Source organism: Magnolia sinica, chromosome 17 (genome assembly GCF_029962835.1).
Source record: "Magnolia sinica isolate HGM2019 chromosome 17, MsV1, whole genome shotgun sequence".
Lineage (NCBI taxonomy): Eukaryota > Viridiplantae > Streptophyta > Magnoliopsida > Magnoliales > Magnoliaceae > Magnolia > Magnolia sinica.
In genome coordinates, this window is record NC_080589.1 from 35,064,790 (window position 1) to 35,082,914 (window position 18,125).

The 18,125-nt window shown below is 41.2% G+C and overlaps 1 protein-coding gene across 8 annotated transcripts in view; it reads left to right on the forward strand.

Moving 5' to 3' along the window:
- The first annotated feature begins 593 nt into the window (after positions 1-593).
- Positions 594-18,125, forward strand: part of LOC131230649 (DEAD-box ATP-dependent RNA helicase 58, chloroplastic) — an 88,933-nt gene continuing 71,401 nt past the window's right edge. For 2 of the 8 annotated variants that reach the window (XM_058226540.1, XM_058226541.1), the window contains exons 1-2: positions 596-976; positions 3,583-3,676. In XM_058226540.1, the coding sequence (XP_058082523.1) occupies positions 699-976; positions 3,583-3,676 (372 nt within the window). In that variant the 5' untranslated portion in view covers positions 596-698. Of the gene's footprint in view, positions 977-3,582; positions 3,677-18,125 lie in introns of all 8 variants that reach the window. The other 6 variants (XM_058226539.1, XM_058226538.1, XM_058226542.1 and 3 more) reach the window with 6 other exon arrangements.

Sequence of the window (18,125 nt, forward strand, 5' to 3'; positions counted from 1 at the left end):
TTAAGTAACTAATTTTGGTTTAGAATATATTCTTGTTAAATGAAAAAAAGAGAAAAAAATTTTATATGCTTGTATATACATATTTATATAAATATGCATTAGAGAATATTGTAAGTAGAATAAAGTTCTCCATGTAAAAAAATTTAAAAAAATTTGCACAAGGGACAACAGTTTTGGCTACGGTTATAATCCGTAGCTATTGGTCAAATCACCTTCGATACATGTTGAATGCTCTTGTATATGTATCGAAAATTACCAGAATTTTGAGGAAACTCACTGGACAATTCTAAACTCTTTTCGATTAATCGAAAGACCTTTGATACATATCGAAAGGCCTTTAATAAGAAATCACATTTCTGAAAAAGTAGGGCCAATTTTGTGATTTCTGAAAAAGTAGGGCCAATTTTGACCTTTGGCAAGTCGTCCGTACGTATGGGGATTATTCTCGCGAGGTAAAAAGAAGTGGGCCAAAAAATGTAAATGGGCCATAAATGGGTCGTACCGTTGTAAATTTCTCAGGAAAAATCGATGAACGGGGTGGATAAAACCCTGTGGGCCCACGAGCCCCTGCCTGGACCGATTCCGTCCAGGCGGGGGCAGGACGCATTCCGCTTTCCATTTGAGTAGCCTCCAATGTTCCACCTCCGCAGCTTGGACGGCAACGGGTACTCCCTCTCCCTTTCTCTCTCTCTCTGCAGATGGTTTGCTTTTCCATATCTCCGTTCACATCTCCTACATGGGCAGTTTCCGCCAAAACAGCCCTTCTCCCTTCACTTCTCTATCCCACAAAACCCTTCAATCTACGGCATTCTTCAAACGCCACTTCCATCTCAGAGTCATTTCTCGGCTCTAGCTCTAGGCTTTCAAGAGCCGCTCTCAGCCTCTCTTGCAGCATCCACAGAACCAATGTCACAGAGACTGCTAAAACTCTCCATGAAATCTGCAGCGGCCGCGTCCCTGAACATATACTGCAGAGGTCGGTTCATTTACTTTGGGCGAGTTTGGATGCACGATCGAATTGAATTGCAGTTGCTAGTCTCATAAAATGGAAATGACCAAATCGCATTAACTTCCTTAGCATCAGTGTAGTTGTGATTTGAGGGCTCTTCCTCACTGTGAATGCTTGGAGGTGCCATTAGCCTTGCCGTTTAGTCTGGTTTAAACTGATTGCTTGCAGTTCAACACACCTTTGCATCCAAACGCGGCAGACACGCTTTTTCCCTCCTTATGTTTTGCGCAAATTTTCTTTTAGAATCGAGTTCGTGAAGGAAATCTCAATGTGTTTGTGTGTGTGTGTGTGTGTGTGTGTATTTCGTCTGTTGGGTGGCAGGTCATGGAAAATCTTCAGTTTCTCTCATCGTTCTTTTGGAATTGATATTGGATTGTTTTGGTGGTTTTTAATCAGAGCATTTATAAATGCTTGGTTTCATTTGGCCAAGAATTCTGTGCAGGTTCTGTCTAGCAATCAGGACTGTTTAACTGGTGGGAAGGGTTGATGGGCCTTGAGTTTCCTCCATTGAAATATCCCATTAGTCTAAGGCCATGTTTGGATGCCTGTAAGTTTTTTAAGTTGTAAGTTACAGGTAACTTACTTACAGGTAATCCTATTTGGATGTAAGTTGTTACTTACAGGTAACTTAGTTTTTGTGTTAGGATAACCTGTAAGTTAGTTACAGGTAATAAGTTGTATATTCACACTAATAAGAGCTTAAAATGTAGAATTGTTTAAAAATCAGATTGACATGTTAGAAAGCTTGGATACAAATATGCTATTTTATTGAGCCCATCTAAATGAATAGTTGGGTCGATTCTTAGGCTATACTAATCATCATGTGGGCCATAAAAGTGGGCCCATGTATTTGAAATGCTTGTAAAAGCCAAATGGCCTACTTCCACATTGCTTATATGGCCCACCACGCTGTTTATAAGCCATCTAATCCATTCATCACGCTAGCCTCAATGTGATGAAGTGACAAAAATCAGGTCATTCCAAAACCCAAGTGGGTCACACAATTCATCATGCTAATGTGCGTGTTTGGATAGGAGATTTCCACTGCAATAATGTAAAATATTGATGATTATAAATTCTTTTACTTATCTCCTAGTACATGTGCATTTAACTATCAAGTTATGTGTTTAAACAAACTTGTAAAATTGTAACGATGACACTTTTACAATACATTACTGATATCATTCGCAATCCAAAGTTATTCCAAACAAGCCTTACGTAGATACACACACACACACACCCCACACACACACACACACATCTTTCCATTTCCATTTCCATTTGCAGGCATACCTTCTTAAAACCATGTGTGGTTGTGATGAGTAGAGTTGGGGTGGTCGAGCCCAACCCGATCACAATTAAATGGGTTGGGATTGGGTTTAGTGAATTTTATGAGGGTCAAGTCGTGCCACAAGGTCATGGGTCGTGAGTAAAAGATTGCATCATATTTCGTACATTCTGATCAATTTGATGTATCTTCTTTGAAAAAAGGACTTTTGGATACAAATCATGAGAATTCATATGCTTCCTACAATGTGGCATTGAGGGCTAAAGGACTTTCGGGTTTGGGCCAAAATTCATGGCCTAGTAACAGGTTGGGCTTGTGATGAGTAGAGTCGGGGTGGTCGAGCCCAACCCGATCACAATTAAATGGGTTGGGATTGGGTTTAGTGAATTTTATGAGGGTCAAGTCGTGCCACAAGGTAATGAGTCGGGAGTAAAAGATTGCATCATATTTCGTACATTCCCATCAATTTGATATATCTTCTTTGAAAAAAGGACTTTTGGATACAAATCACGAGAATTCATATGCTTCCTACAATGTGGCATTGAGGGCTAAAGGACTTTCGGGTTTGAGCCAAAATTCATGGCCTAGTAACGGGTTGCACTTGGGCTGACCTCAACCCAGCCCAAACCCAACCATTGCCACCTTAGTTGTGCTTCTTCCAAGTCCCACACGAAAATAACGTAATTGCATTCTGGAATCCAAATCCTCAATATCAATTTTAATAACGGAAATAAAAAATCGGTTGCCTCCACATTTATTTCCCCTAAAGTAATTATTTACTCTGTCTTTGGAGCTAATAAATTCTTTTCTTACCTTAGCTGTTTGAGTTAGTAAATTCTTCTCTTAACAATAAAGAAAGATTGTGAACCTATACTGCTATTTTGAGATTGATGCAACTATTCTCATGTACTAATGGTGCGCCTTGTCAGAATTACATCCTCTATCTTCTACCTATTATTTTCATGGTATTGGTCTTCAATATTTGGAAAATAAGTCAAATGTTGTTGCATGTTCTCCTCTAACTATAGCCAATCTCGAGCTGTGTTAAAAGATTTCAGTCATTGTAACACGGTACTTGCATATTTTAGTTGTTTTTAGTTCCATTGCTACTAAGACAGTACCCTCTCAAATTGTGCATGCACCCTTGCATCATTTTAATATGCTCTTCTAGTGGAATATTGAAGTGCTAGTTATCTAGATTCTAGTCAATATGGACATTACATTCAGTTAGTTTTACACACTGATGAGCAAATAGGGAATGATTGATATGATTTTTATTCGATAGGGCTGAAGAGATTGGGTTTGTTGTACCCACAGATGTACAACTAGAATCATTACCAACTTTGCTATCTGGACGAGATTGCATAATTCATGCTCAGGTTAATTTACGAGCTCAACTTATTGTTGTTCGAAATTTTTTTATTAGGTTCTATGAATTCATGATATTTAGTTACTTTGACACATGCTTTTGCCATCATCATCATCAGTGATTTAAGTATTGGTATTGACTCATGTATCGCACCCTTGGGATACGATAACACATCGATTTTGCATGGGAAATATCGTGTGTATTGCCTAATGTATTGCTGTTTTTGGGAACATTGGGAAATTGGTTGAATTTTTCAACGAAACTTCAGGGGATGTTACAAAAAGAATTTATTTATTTATTTATTTTTTTTAATAGAGGAAAACAATTTATTAAAAAGCCCGCGAGGCGGCAAAAGAATACAAACCAGAAAAAAGAAACTACATCATGAAAGATGAAGCGCAGGCGCAGCATTAGCTGCATCCACATCAAGGACCCAAATCAACAAAAGGTCGATGATTTTCCAAATTAGATTGTTGACGGAGGTGCATCTATCCCGAAAGTATTGGTCATTCCGTTCCTTCCAAATGGACCAAAAAATAGCCATAATGAGCAACCGCCACGCTGTTCTCCCATCTTTTTTAACACTCTTGCGGTGCCAAGCCCAAAGGAGAACATCCACCGACTTCAGCATTACCTAGGCTAAATGCATCACAGAGAAGTCTTACATTGTCTGAATGAAGGGGCAATGGATCAACAAATGATCAATAGATTTTGTGTCCTTCCAACACATCAGACATATATTGGAAAGAATTAGGGATCTCTGCTACCAAAAAACATTACTACACACTTCAAATTCAAAAGATCACAAAAAATACGTACACATAATATGTTTCCTTTGTATAGGGTTCTGAACCATGCACAAATGAAAGAATTGATGCAATTATATTCATAATCAGTTCATCTAATTTATAAATCATGGAAGACATGTATGAAAACACAACCAATACATTCAAAAACAAGTACACATAATATGTTTCCTTTGTATAGGGTCCTGAACCATGCGCAAGTGAAAGAAGTGATGCAATTATATTCATAATCAGTTCATCTAATTTATAAATCATGGAAGACATGTATGAAAACACAACCGATACATTCAAAAGCCCCCAAAAAAGAAAAAAAAAAAAGAAAAAGAAAAAGAAAAAGAAGAAGTAAAAGTATACTTGTGCCCTCAGTACACTTGTGTTGTTGTGCCTTCAATCCATAGGGTTATGTGGCGGTGCAAAGTCATCATCTACACCTCCACAGGGGTGGCCATAATATTGCTCCTCTACATATCGACAATATTATGCCTAGGTCATGGTAGAATGATACCAACTAAGATATTGATGGGGACATCAAAAGACCTACTCGGGTGTACCAAAGACAGGCGACCACTCACATCAGCGCGACTCTCTTTGTGGATGGGAGACGAGTTCCAGATGGGGCCTGCCAAGCCATTTTGAAGACCCCACATGTATTGGACGTGTATCAGGAAGACCCCACTTTGGGATGATGTATGTAGGCTGCTTAGGAGACCGTTTTAGTCGTATGATTTTTATTTCGCGTCGACCCGGCCATTGGATCTTGTCGATTAGGCCATCGGGCCACCAAATCTTGCAGATCTGGGCCCCTTGGATCCTGATCTTGCTTTCTTTATGTTTTATTTATTTATTTAAAGGATTATTTTACAGTTGAGATTAATAGTAAGTGTTTTAGTTTCCTTATTTTGGATGATGGGCCATATCACTTAAGTGAGTGTCATAATTGTAGTTATTTTAAAATTTTATTATTAAAGCAGAGGAAACTAAAACATAAAGGAAACCCTCCAAACAAAAAAAAAGACTTTCTTGTATGAAGGTGTTTTTTAGGGTTTATGAGAAACCCTCCATTCCAATTGAATCGTGGAAGGGTAGAGGCTTGTTTGGTGGTGGATTATCCCAATGTGCATTCGTCCTCTTTCTCTTCTCCAACAAGGTATTCCTCTTCTTCTCTTTTCTTTTTTCCTTTCTCTTACCTTACAACCTTTTTAAACCTGTCAAAACCCAATCCAATCCATGCCTTTTCTTCTTTCTCCCTACTCATCCACATGTGGACCCACACGCATGTACGCACATATGCATGCACGCATGCACGTGCGTCCGTACGGACCTTCACATGTGGGTCCTGTTTCGTATCGTTTCCCTCCCTGATCTCCTTCCAACCCTACCTCATCCCTATATCTTTTAAATCCCTAGAACCTCGATTCCCAAATCTCAATTCATAAACCTAAAACCCTAACGAAATCTGATTTTTTTTTTTTTGTAAACCTTCTTTCCCAAAGCAAAATTTTATTTGCGTCATTGTCTATTCACGTGGTTGTTACACTACGCATGCTAGATTGGAAGTCCCTACTTCCAAGTGGGCCAGTCTCGAATTATTTTATATTTTCGTGCACCACGTATGCAGTGTTCGAGTTATCTGCGAATTGTCGATAATATCGGTGTCGCCAGCGCTGCGACACCGAAATCCCCTATATTCGTTTCTCTGCCAGTTGTCGGCGAAATATTGGCGATTTTTTTTTAGGTGGGTGATATTATTGGAATATTCCATTTCATACTTCATTATTGACGAAATATCGGGAGATATTATCGTCGTACGGGCGATATTTTCGGAATATCGACTGTAACCACCAACCCCACGAGAAAACTGTAGCTACCTACCTCTTTTCTCTGATAAATATCGGGAATATCGGGGCTGAAATTGCTGTAAAAATTGGGGAAAACAAATTTCAGAGTGATTTTCGTACCTGGTTATTCGGAAGTCGGAACCGGAGCGAGAACAAGAGCTTCTTGATCGACAGAGCCGGTATGTGTACGCAAAACCCCTCTTTAGGGTTTTTCTCATTTCTTCCTTCGAGCAAAAATCCCTCTCATGCTGGGAAATCGGATTTCGCACCGAGCGAAAATCACTCTCGCATTGGGAAATCGGATTTCGCCGAGCGAAAATCCCTCTCGCGGGAAAATCCCTCTCTCGGTGAGGAGTTCGCAGCCTGTGAATGCGAAATACCTCTCGCCCTGGGAGGTAAATCGGATGGACGCACTATGCGGACTGAGGAGTACGCTCCTATCGTACTGACTAAACTCAATTGGGCCCACTTTGAATGTATGTGGTCTATCTAAGTCGTCCATCCGTTTTTCCATCTAATTCAAGGGTATGAACCCAAAATTTAAGTATATCCAAAACTTCTGTGGCCCCCAAGAATTTTTCAACGGTAGATGTGGAATTCAACTATTTCCTGCGGTGTGGTCCAGCCATGATGTATGTGGGCCCCACCATGATGTATGTATATTATCCACTCCGTTCATCCATTTTTACAGATCATTGTAGGGCTTTATCCCAAAATCGAGATGGATAAAAATACCAGGTGGACCACACCATACGAAAATAATAGTAATTGGATATCCATCATTTAAATCCTCCTAAGGCCCACTGTACTGTTTATTTGACATCCGATCTGTTAATTAGGTCATATAGACCCAGATTAAGGGAAAAAACAAAGATCAGGTTGTTCCAAAACCTTTATGGCCCCCAAAAAGTTTTGAATGGTCAAAGTTCATTCAACATTGTTTCTTGTAATGTGGTCCAATTGAGATTGGGATATACCTGTTTTTTTTCCCCATATCATAAAATTATCTCTAAAACTAGATGGACGACATGGATGAAACACATACTTCGTGGTGGGGTCCACAGAGCACGGTGGGGGAGTAGCCAATCCGTTTCCAAAGCTCAAGTGAGCCGTACTAAAGGAAATTGTGTTTAGGGAAATTCCTACAGTTGAAACCTTCCTTGGTTCAACAGTGATGTTTAGATGCCATCTGTACCATTAATAACGTCATTGCTATTGGGAAGAACTGAAAACAAAAATATTGGCATGAATCAAAACTTCTGTGGCCCCACGAATATTTCAACTGTGGATGTTTAATTATCCCGTTTTAGGCTCACTTGAGCTTTAGATACGGTTCGTTTTTCGCACGTCCTCAAAATGAACTCACAAAATGGATGGACGGGGAGGATTTTTCACAAACATCACAGTGGGCCCCACCTAAGCTTGCAGCGCAGGAAGGAAATCTGAGTCCCGCGCTGCGTGCATGGAAGCGGATTGTGTACCGAGTAACTCAGTACGCTAAGCATACTGAGTATACTCTGTGGGGTCCACCGTGATTTATGTATTTTATCCAGTATGTCCATCCATTTTACAAGATAATTTTAGGGCCTTAGATCAAAACCGAAGGATATACAAGGCTAAAATGGACCACACCACAGGAAACAGTGTGAATTGAAGTTATACCATTGAAAAATTCTTGGGGGCCACAGAAGTTTTGGATCAAGATTATATTTGTTTTTTCCTTTCATCCATGTTTGTTTGATCTTATGATCAGTTTGGATGAAAAATAAACATCACTGTGGGGCATAGAAAGGTTTCAACGGTGGAAATCATTATTTCCACTGTTTCCTGTGGTATGGTCCACTTGAGATTTGTATAAGCTTCAATTTTGGGCTCAACGCCTAAAATGAGATGGAAAAACGAATGGAAGGTGTGGATAAACCACATAAATTCACAGTGGGCCCAACTGAGTTTACTTAGTATGATAAGAGCGTACTGAGTAACTCAGTACATAATTCGATGATGGCGTGGATTGGCTACGCCCCTGCCACCAGCCAATGGCTGGTGGTCGGTGCTTTGTGGGCCCCACCATGATGAATGTGTTTCATCCATGCCGTCCATCTATTTTTCTACATCATTTGATAGAATGAGACGAGAACTGAGGTATATAACAGTCTCAAGTGGACCACATTATCAGAAACAATGTTGAATGAACTTCAACCATTAAAAACTTTTTGAGGGGCCATAAAAGTTTTGGATCAAGCTTATCTTTGTTTTTTACCTTCAACTGGATCTGTATGACCTAATCAACAGATTGGATGTCAAATAAACAGTACAGAGGTCCTTAGGAGGATTTTAATGATGGATATCCAATCACTATTATTTTCTTATGGTGTGGTCCACCTGAGATTTATATTCCTATCATTTTTGGTATAAAGCCCTAAAATGGTCTGTAAAAATGGATGAAACATATACATCCAGACGGCCATCTTTAGGTTTGACTCGTTTTGTTTTTTTGGAAGAATCTGGCCTACCAAGAACAAGCCTGAGAGGAACTACTCTATGTAATCTGCTAGAGGACTGTGGATCATACTCGTGCATACATTCGATGTAAAAACAAAATATGGGTAATTCGATCTAGACCGTCTAAATGGTGGAACCCACAAAGATGAGGTATGGTTTTAAATTTGACTCATTGGATGATCTTATCCATTCGATTTGAGGACATCAAATAGATTCTGGAAATTTGCCTCTCAGGACATGGACCATGGATCTCGTCCACCATCCAGGGCGAGAGCATCGGAGCCCACATATATCTTCGAGCGTCATTCGAAGAAGAAAGTTGGACGCGCCGTGGCTGATGCTCTTACACGCAGCTTGTCATCTATGGACATCAGTTCAGATCAGGGGAGCTTCACCTCTGTCCCACCTTATGCTCATTGGGGATATCACAGGTATGGCCATGGCAGCTCTGACATTCAGTCATGCTCATCTACCCATGGGTATAGGCAGCCGGAAGATAGTTCTTCGAGTCATGACCCTTTGACAGGAGGATATTTGGGCTACCCGTATGAGTGACAGCAATACTATCAAGGAGTCGGGGTTGGACTTGATCTGTTCCCTCAGTACCTTGCTCAGGAAATGCCGTCAATGTATGTCACACAATTCCCACGTTTAAGTGTACTCGTACAGTTTGAGAAGTATGACTATCAGAGATACATGAGAGAGTTCCTCAATTAGTACGAGCAGAGGATGACCTGGGAACAGTACTACCAACATGTTGGGCAATAGTACTACTCTCAACTGCCATCGGATCCAGACAATGATTACGAGCCACGTCGTCACTCTATGTGGGGATGAAACATGGCCAGAAATGTGTATTTTTTTCAATTCATTTACTTTTGCATATCTTAATTGTTGTAAGCTTACATTTGTATTATATAAACTCATTTTGGTTACTATTTGAGAGATTTCTTATGACAACGCATGCTTTTTAGCCCCCATTAAATGGCAACTTCTAATTTAATGCATTCTTTTTGCAAATTTTTCATTCCTGAATATGTAAATATGTGTATTTAGGCATGCCCTGAAGTTTCACTGAAAAATTCCACCATTTTCTTTGCGTCATTGTCTATTCACATGGTTGTCGCACTGCCCATGCTAGATTAGAAGTCCCTACTTCCAAGTGGGCCACTCTCAAATTGTTTCATATTTTCATGCACGTATGTGATAACATAGGACCTTTATGATACAAATTTGAATTTTCTGAATCTATTATGTGGATGTGTTTGATTTTACATGTTGATTGCTGAAATTAATGCGTAATTGATCTCTCATCTTGTATCCTAGGTTACTTTCCATTATCCTACATCAAATTTGGTATTAGAACCTAAATCTAGCGTAGGGTAGGTGTTCGACAAAATTCCTATACCTATAATAGAGCATTTAGATCACATATAGCTTGCTGAATTTTCTGATTTGGCTTGCTTAATTTTCTACTTGAGCATTTTCAAAGTCCTATATTGTTGGAATTTTCAGATTTAATGACTTTAAGACACTTAGTTGCAGAAATTTCAATTTTACCCTTATTAGAATCATTTTAGGGCTATCCGTAGGGTTCAAGGTACTAAGGGTCATCATACATAAAATACATGTACATCATATATTCTCACATTGAGCGTCGCTAAATTTGATTTTTGCATCACATTCATTATATAGTGCACATATAGTTAGGTTGTCTCTCATTAGGGTCGTTTAATGTATGCAAACGTGAACAAGTCATGGTTTTTGATCTATTCCGCACCATGAACCCGGATCAGATTGCCGAAGCTCTCGAAAAGATTAACCACCGTTTAACAGCCATTGAGACGCACAATAGGACCACTGCCATGCAATTGACTACTAGCAACCAACGTATCATGTGGCTAAAGGCTACCTCTCATAGTACCCCCGTCACTGGGGAAGACCACCGGTCTTAGGGTAGGAGAGTTAGCGATCGAGGACCCAATTGAGCAAGGTCCAGTCCCAGTAGAACCCATTAAGGGTCGTAATAGGAATTTTAGTCAAGGAGTAGGTCATGTAGGACCGCATGCCCATGCTCTCTGTGTAGAGTTGCAGGATTGTTGCAACCTTGAGAAATGGGTTATGAAGAGCGTCAAAGTCGATGTTCCCAATTTTGATGGTCTCTTGAACCCGAAGCATTTCCTTGATCGGCTAGCTGACATGGACCACTTCTTTGAGTGGCATGACATGTGAGATCGCCGTCGAGCGAGGTTTGCTAAGATGAAGTTGACGGGTCAAGCAAAGTTGTTATGGACCAATACAGAGCGGTGTGGAGATGAACCCATTACATCATGGGTTGAGATGAAAGAACTTCTTAGAGAAAAATACGTCTTGCTCTCCTACCATGATCGCCTTTTAGAGCAGTGACAATCCTTGAGGCAAGGGTCAATGCCTATATCAGATTACATCGATAGATTTGAGGAGTATATGATGTGATGTGATGTCGATGAGTTCCCCTTTGTGATGTTGTCTCGTTTTAGGATGGGCCTACGCCCTGAGATTAGGCGTGAGCTCATCCCTCATAATGTTGGTACACTAGAGGAGGCCTACCCTAGGGTAGAGGAGTTTGAACGATACCTATTGCAACCGACCATCAAGCAGTTTGGGTCTCATGATTCCAGTGGCAGGGTTGCACCTCAGGGAGTCAAACCTAACCCTGGGAGCCAGACCAAAGCCCCAGCTGGTGTTCCCACCTATAACAAAGATGTTAAAGGTAAGGGGTCTAGTCAAGACTAGTTCAAAGGGAAAGTGGGTACATACAGCGTTATCGTTGCAATGGTTATGGTCAACTCACAAAGGAATGCCTGAACAAAGAAAGAGGTAAAACTCTTATGATAGATGAGGCAAATGAGGATGCCGACGACAATTGTGACGTACAGGAACATGAGCTTGATATTGGTGCTAGTGATGAGTAGGAGACCCACACTCTCACAGTAGTAATATGCGCCTTTGCCCAAGCTAAAGAAAATGATGATTGATGTAGGAACATGATCTTTTACACTTATACCAAGTGTGGAGAAAAGAATTGTAAAGTGATCGTGGATAGTGGCAGCTGTGCCCAGGTGGTCTCTACCAGCACCGTGAGTCGACTGGGCTTGAAAGCCGAGTCTCACCCTCAGCCCTACAAAGTGTTGTGGGTTGATGAGTCCTCCATTCCAGTCTCACAGCAATGTTTTATCCCCATCTTATTTGGGTTGTATAAGGATTCATTGTGGTGCGATGTGGTTCCTATGGATGTTAGCCACATCTTGGGTAGGCCCTGGTTATTTGACTTGGACGTTACAATATTTAGTCAGTCGAATATTTGTACATTCATGTTTGAGGGAAAAAAAATTAGATTGAGTCCTCTTTCACCCAAGAGCATACCGAAAAAGGAGGCCACCAAGAAGGGCGATCCTAGAACTTCGAGGAAGTTCAAACCTAAGTCTCTTCACATTATTAATGCAAAATAATTTGAAAGAGAGACTAAGGAGGATTTGGAGGTGTATGCCCTCGTGACTAGAGAGGCTACCCCCAAGTTAGTGTAGAGTTGCCTAGTGAGGTGATTTCGGTGATGGATGAGTTTAGTGATGTCTTTCCTAACGACATCCTGGATGAGCTTCCACCTATGAGAGACATCTAGCATGCCATTGATCTTGTCCTCTGGTCGACTCTCCCAAACCTTCCTCATTACAGAATGAACCCCCACTGGCCATGCGAAACTCAAGAAACAAGTTGACGAGCTTCTTAAAAAAGGGTTCATTCAGGAGAGCATGAGTCCATGTGCCGTGCCCGCCCTTCTGACGCCCAAGAAGAATGGCACGTGGCGTATGTGCGTGGATAGCAGAGCCATCAACAAGATTACCGTTAAGTATCAATTTCCTATACCGCGTCTTGACGATGTTGGAAATAATGGCCAATGCCACAATTTTCTCTAAAATAGACTTCAAGAGTGGGCATCACCAGCTCCGTATTCGCGCAGGTGATGAGTGGAAAATGACCTTCAAGACGAAGGATGTGTTGTACGAGTGGCTACTCATGCCTTTTGGGCTGACCAATGCCCCAAGTACATTTATGCGGGTAATGACCCAGGTGTTGAGACCCTTTATAGGGAAGTTTCTAGTTGTGTACTTTGACGACATCCTTATTTATAGCATGACTAAGGAACAACACCTCCACCATCTGAGACAAGTGTGTGGGATCCTTAGGGCAGAGAAGTTATATGTCAACCTCAAGAAGTGTTCGTTTTTGTCTAGTAGTGTTATCTTCTTAGATTTTATCGTGTCATCTGAGGGCATGCTTGCGGATCCCGAGAAAGTCAAGGCCATGGTCAGTTGGCCTGAGCCGCGTAATATTCATGAGGTGCGTAGCTTCCACAGCCTAACCACCTTTTATAGACGGTTCATTAGAGGGTTTAGTTCCATCACGGCTCCCATTACTGATTGTAATGAAAAAGGGGAGTTCCAATTGACTAAAGCAGCCTCTAGGGCGTTCAAGGAGATGAAGGTCAAGATAACTGAAGCTCCTGTCATGTGACTTTTAGATTTTTCCTAGGCTTTTGAGGTTGCTTGTGATGTGTTTGGTGTAGGTGTAGGTGGAGTGCTTAGTCAGGAAGGCCATCCTGTTGTTTTTTTTTTCTTAAAGCGAAAAACTGAATGAAGTGAAACAAAAGTATTTTACTTATGACAAGGAATTCTATGCAGTAGTGTAGTCCTTGTGCCATTTTGACATTATCTATTACTGCAGAAGTTTGTCTTATTCTCTGACCATGAGGCTTTGCGCTATCTCAACTCGCAAAAGAAGTTGAACCTGAGGCATGCCAAGTGGGTCCAATTTCTCTAGGAGCATACTTTTGTGTTGAAGCACAAGGTCAGGGTTGAGAATAAACCTGTTGATGCGTTGAGTCGTAGGACTGCGTTACTCCATTCTATGAGCGTCGAAGTCATTGGGTTTAAGCGTTTAAAAGAAGATAATCCTAGTCGCACAGATTTTGAAGAGGTGTACGTATCATTGTTAGATGGTCAGTCTAGGGGTGGTACTGAGTTTGTCTTGCTCAGTGAGTTTTTGTTTAGAGGTGATAGATTGTGTATACCCCGTACATCATTCCGTGACTTTCTTGTCTAGGAGCTTCATGTTGGAGGGATAACTGGTCATTTTGGGCATGACAAGACTATTGCCCTTGTAGAGGAGCGCTTTTATTGGCCAAGTCTCAAGCAAGACGTGGCTAACATTATAAGGCAATGTAGGACTTATCAGTGGGCAAAGCAGAGGAAGTAGAACACCGATTTATATACACCTTTGCCAATCCCCCACACCCCATGGGTTGATATTAGCATGAATTTCGTGCTTGGGCTCCCCAAGACGAATAAAAAGCATGATTCCATTTTTATGATTGTGGGCCGTTTTTCGAAAATGGCTCACTTTCTCCCATGTTTTAAAATGTTTGATGCTACTAACATGGCTAAGATATTCTTTGGGGAAGTAGTTCGTCTGCATGGTTTGTTGAAGACCATTGTGTCAGATCGAGATGTGCGGTTTATGAGTTATTTTTGGAAAACTCTATGGCACATGATGGGAACTAAGTTGCAGTTCTACAAGGGCAATAGTCTCGAAGCTTAGGGAATCTGTTACGATGTCTGGTGGGAGACCATATTAGGACCTGGGATGCGGTTTTGCTCGTAGCCGAGTTTACATACAACAATTCCATCAATAGGTCCACAAGAATGAGTCCATTTGAGATTGTATTTGGGTACATGCCTAGAACGCCTATAGATCTCATACCATGTCCGTTTCACATAGGCCATTTGAGTCTGCATAAGCATTTGCACAACATATTCATGACTTGCATAGTGAGATTAAGAAGCGCATTAATGCTAGTAATCAACATTATAAAATTTTTGCAGATTCATATCGTAGGTTTAAGGCGTTTCAGGTGGGTGACTATGTCATGGTCCGCATTAGGCCCGAACGATTCCCACAAAGAATTGTGAAGAAATTGCATGCCCGCAGTGCTGGTCCATATAAAATTTTGACAAGAGCGGGCCTTAATTCGTATGTGGTGGATCTTGGGCATTAGTGCAATATTCAACATGGAGGACTTTGTGCCTTGTGACGGACCCACACCTCCATCTCCTAGCCCTCCTGCAAACCTTTCTCCTATCTCAGATGATGGTGTCCTTGACCATGTTCCCAGCCCATGGCCTTCACCAGCCTTTACTTCCCACCCATTGCCTTCTCTTCCATCACTACCTGGTCGGAAAGAAGAGATCGAGGATGTTCTGGACCACCAAGCGGTCTCTACCCACTATGGAGGATATCAAAAATACCTTGTGAAGTGGAAGAACAGACTGGAGTCAGACCTTGTGCCTTGTGACGGACCCACACCTCCATCTCTTAGCCCTCCTGCAAACCTTTCTCCTATCTTAGATGATGGTGTCCTTGACCATGTTCCCAGCCCATGGCCTTCACCAGCCTTTACTTCCCACCCATTGCCTTCTCTTCCATCACTACCTAGTCGGAAAGAAGAGATCGAGGTGTTCTGGACCACCAAGCGGTCTCTACCCGCCATGGAGGATATCAAAAATACCTTGTGAAGTGGAAGAACAGACCAGAGTCAGACCACTTGGATTACAAAGATAGAGTTCTAGTGCATTGATCCCGACTTCCTCGAGCGTTATCACAACTTTATTTCGCCAGCGGCGAATTCTTCTCAACTAGGGAGAATTGATGCAAACATCAAAGGACCTACTCGGGTATACCAGAGACGGAGCTGACCACCCACATCAACGCAACTCTCTTTGGGGATGAGAGACGAGTTCCAGATGGGGCCTGCCGAGCCATTTTAAAGACCTCACATGTATTGGACGTGCATTAGGAAGACCTCACTTTGGGATGATGCATGTGGGTTGCTTAGGAGACCTTAATAGTCATAGGAATTTTATTTCGTGTCAATCTGATCGTTGTATCTTGTCAATTAGGCCATTAGGCCACTAGATCTTCTAGATCTAGGCCCCTTGAAACCCTGATCTTGCTTCCTGTATGTAGTTTTGAGAAGAATAAAAAAGACTTTCTTGTGTGAATGTGTTTTTCCTCTTTATTTTTTAGGGTTTGTAAGAAACCTTCCCTTCCAATTGAATTTTGGAAGGGGAGGCTTGTTTGGTGGTGGATTCCCTCAAGGTGCATTCTTCCTCTGTCTCTTCTCCAACAAGGTATTCATCTTTTTCTTATTTCTTCTTCCTTTCCATTCCCTTACAACCTTTCTAATCCTGTCAAAACCCAACCCAATCCATCCCTTTTCTTCTTTCTCCCTACCCATCCACATGTGGACCCGCACACACGCATGCATGCATGCACGTGCGTCCGTATGGACCTTCACGTGTGGTCCCCATTTTGTATCGTTTCCCTCCTTGATCTCCTTCCAACCCTACCTCATCCCTATATCCTTTAAATCCCTAGAACCCCCATTCCCAAATCTCAATTCGTGAACCCAAAACCCTAACGAAATCTGATTTTTTTGTAAAATCTTTGCCAAACCAGAATTTTCTTTGCGTCATTGTCTATTCACATGGTTGTCGCACTGCCCATGCTAGATTAGAAGTCCCTACTTCCAAGTGGGCCACTCTCAAATTGTTTTATATTTTCGTGCACCATGTATGTGATAACATAGGACCTTTGTGTTACAAATATGAATTTTTTGAATCTATTATGTGGATATGTTTGATTTTACATGTTGATTCCTGAAATTAATGCGTAATTGATCTCTCATTTTGCATCATAGGTTAGTTTTCATCATCCAATATCAAATACTCTCTCATATATCGTTGATGCTCTTACTCTCTGAACTTGATCAGTACGCCCATCCATGGGTATTGTGTAATTGTCACCATCTATGGCCGATGTGGATCTGGAGTTGGATAGGAGTTGGGTATATATGCAACACCTGGATACATTTGTTTATTGTTGTACCTTGAATATCATTGCCCGTATGCGTATGCATACTCCTGCCTGTTTCCTGCATTTATGTATCGTAACTACTAGAGTCGCTGGTCACATATCCATGAGAACTATATGATCGATACATACTGTGGCACAAAAATAGAGCTGCCCTGGTCACTATTGATGTTCATGGACCCTATGCTCCGTGCTAAAGACTCCTCATCAGCACCTGTCAACTACTTACAACGATGTACTTATTCTTCGATTAAGAAGCCCGTATTGGGATGGGGCAAGAACTACGCTCTTCGTCTTGGGTGGCATGCTCAAATTCACCTTCCTTTCTTCCTCCTCCTCCTACCCCTTCTCTTCCTCTTCCTCATGTTCCTCCTAATTCTCCTCTTTCATTTATCTTCCACTTCTTCCTCTCCTTCCAAAAACTCGCCACTTCAATTTGGAAGTCTAACTCAGCCTTTTGCACTCTAGATTGAAGTCAGCTCAAAGAAAACCAAAAAGAAAAGAATGGAAAAGAACAAAATAATTAAGCTACAATAAATAAATGCTCTGTAATGGAAAAGAAAAACAAATGAGAAGAAATACCCATGTGTTGATCTGATTTTAGATATAGCTTAGTGTAGTTCCCTAAATTTGGAGCGTGTCAGGTCGTTCTTCCTTCCTTCTTCCCTAATTCTCATAGCATGTCAGAAATTATGAAATCTGTTACCCTTGATTCATACATTGAAATATATAGATGTTTATTGTGTGTATTGGAGCTTCTACAGTCACCTTGGCATAAGGTACAAGTGACTGATTTACCAATAAGCTGTTTACATTGAAATAATCACTTTTTTCTCTCGAGCAAGTTTGGAGACTATTGATCATCGTCATCATCGTCTAAGCCTTATCCTAACTTGTTGGGATCGCCTACACGAATCCTGTTCCACCCCATTCTACTTTGTCAAGGACCATATCCTCATTTCAACCATGGGTCACGAAGTCTTTTCTTATGACCTCCACCCACGTCTTGTTTGGTCTTCCCCTTGCCCTTTTAGAGCCTTCAACTTGAGCCAACCAACTCCTAACTGGTGCAAATCTTGGTCTCTATTGAACATGGACAAATCATCTACATCCACTTTTCCTGGTCTTATTACATATTGGTGCTACTCGTAATTTCCCTCGGATGCATTCATTTCTAGTTTTATCCTACCTTGTCTTGTCACTCATCTATCCCAACATCTATCATTTCAGCTACACTCATCCTATGAACATGTTCCTTAACTGTCCTACATTGTCCCATTAATTTTAGATGTTCTTATAACTATCCTGTAAAATTCTCCCTTCATGTTTGATTGGCATGTGGCAA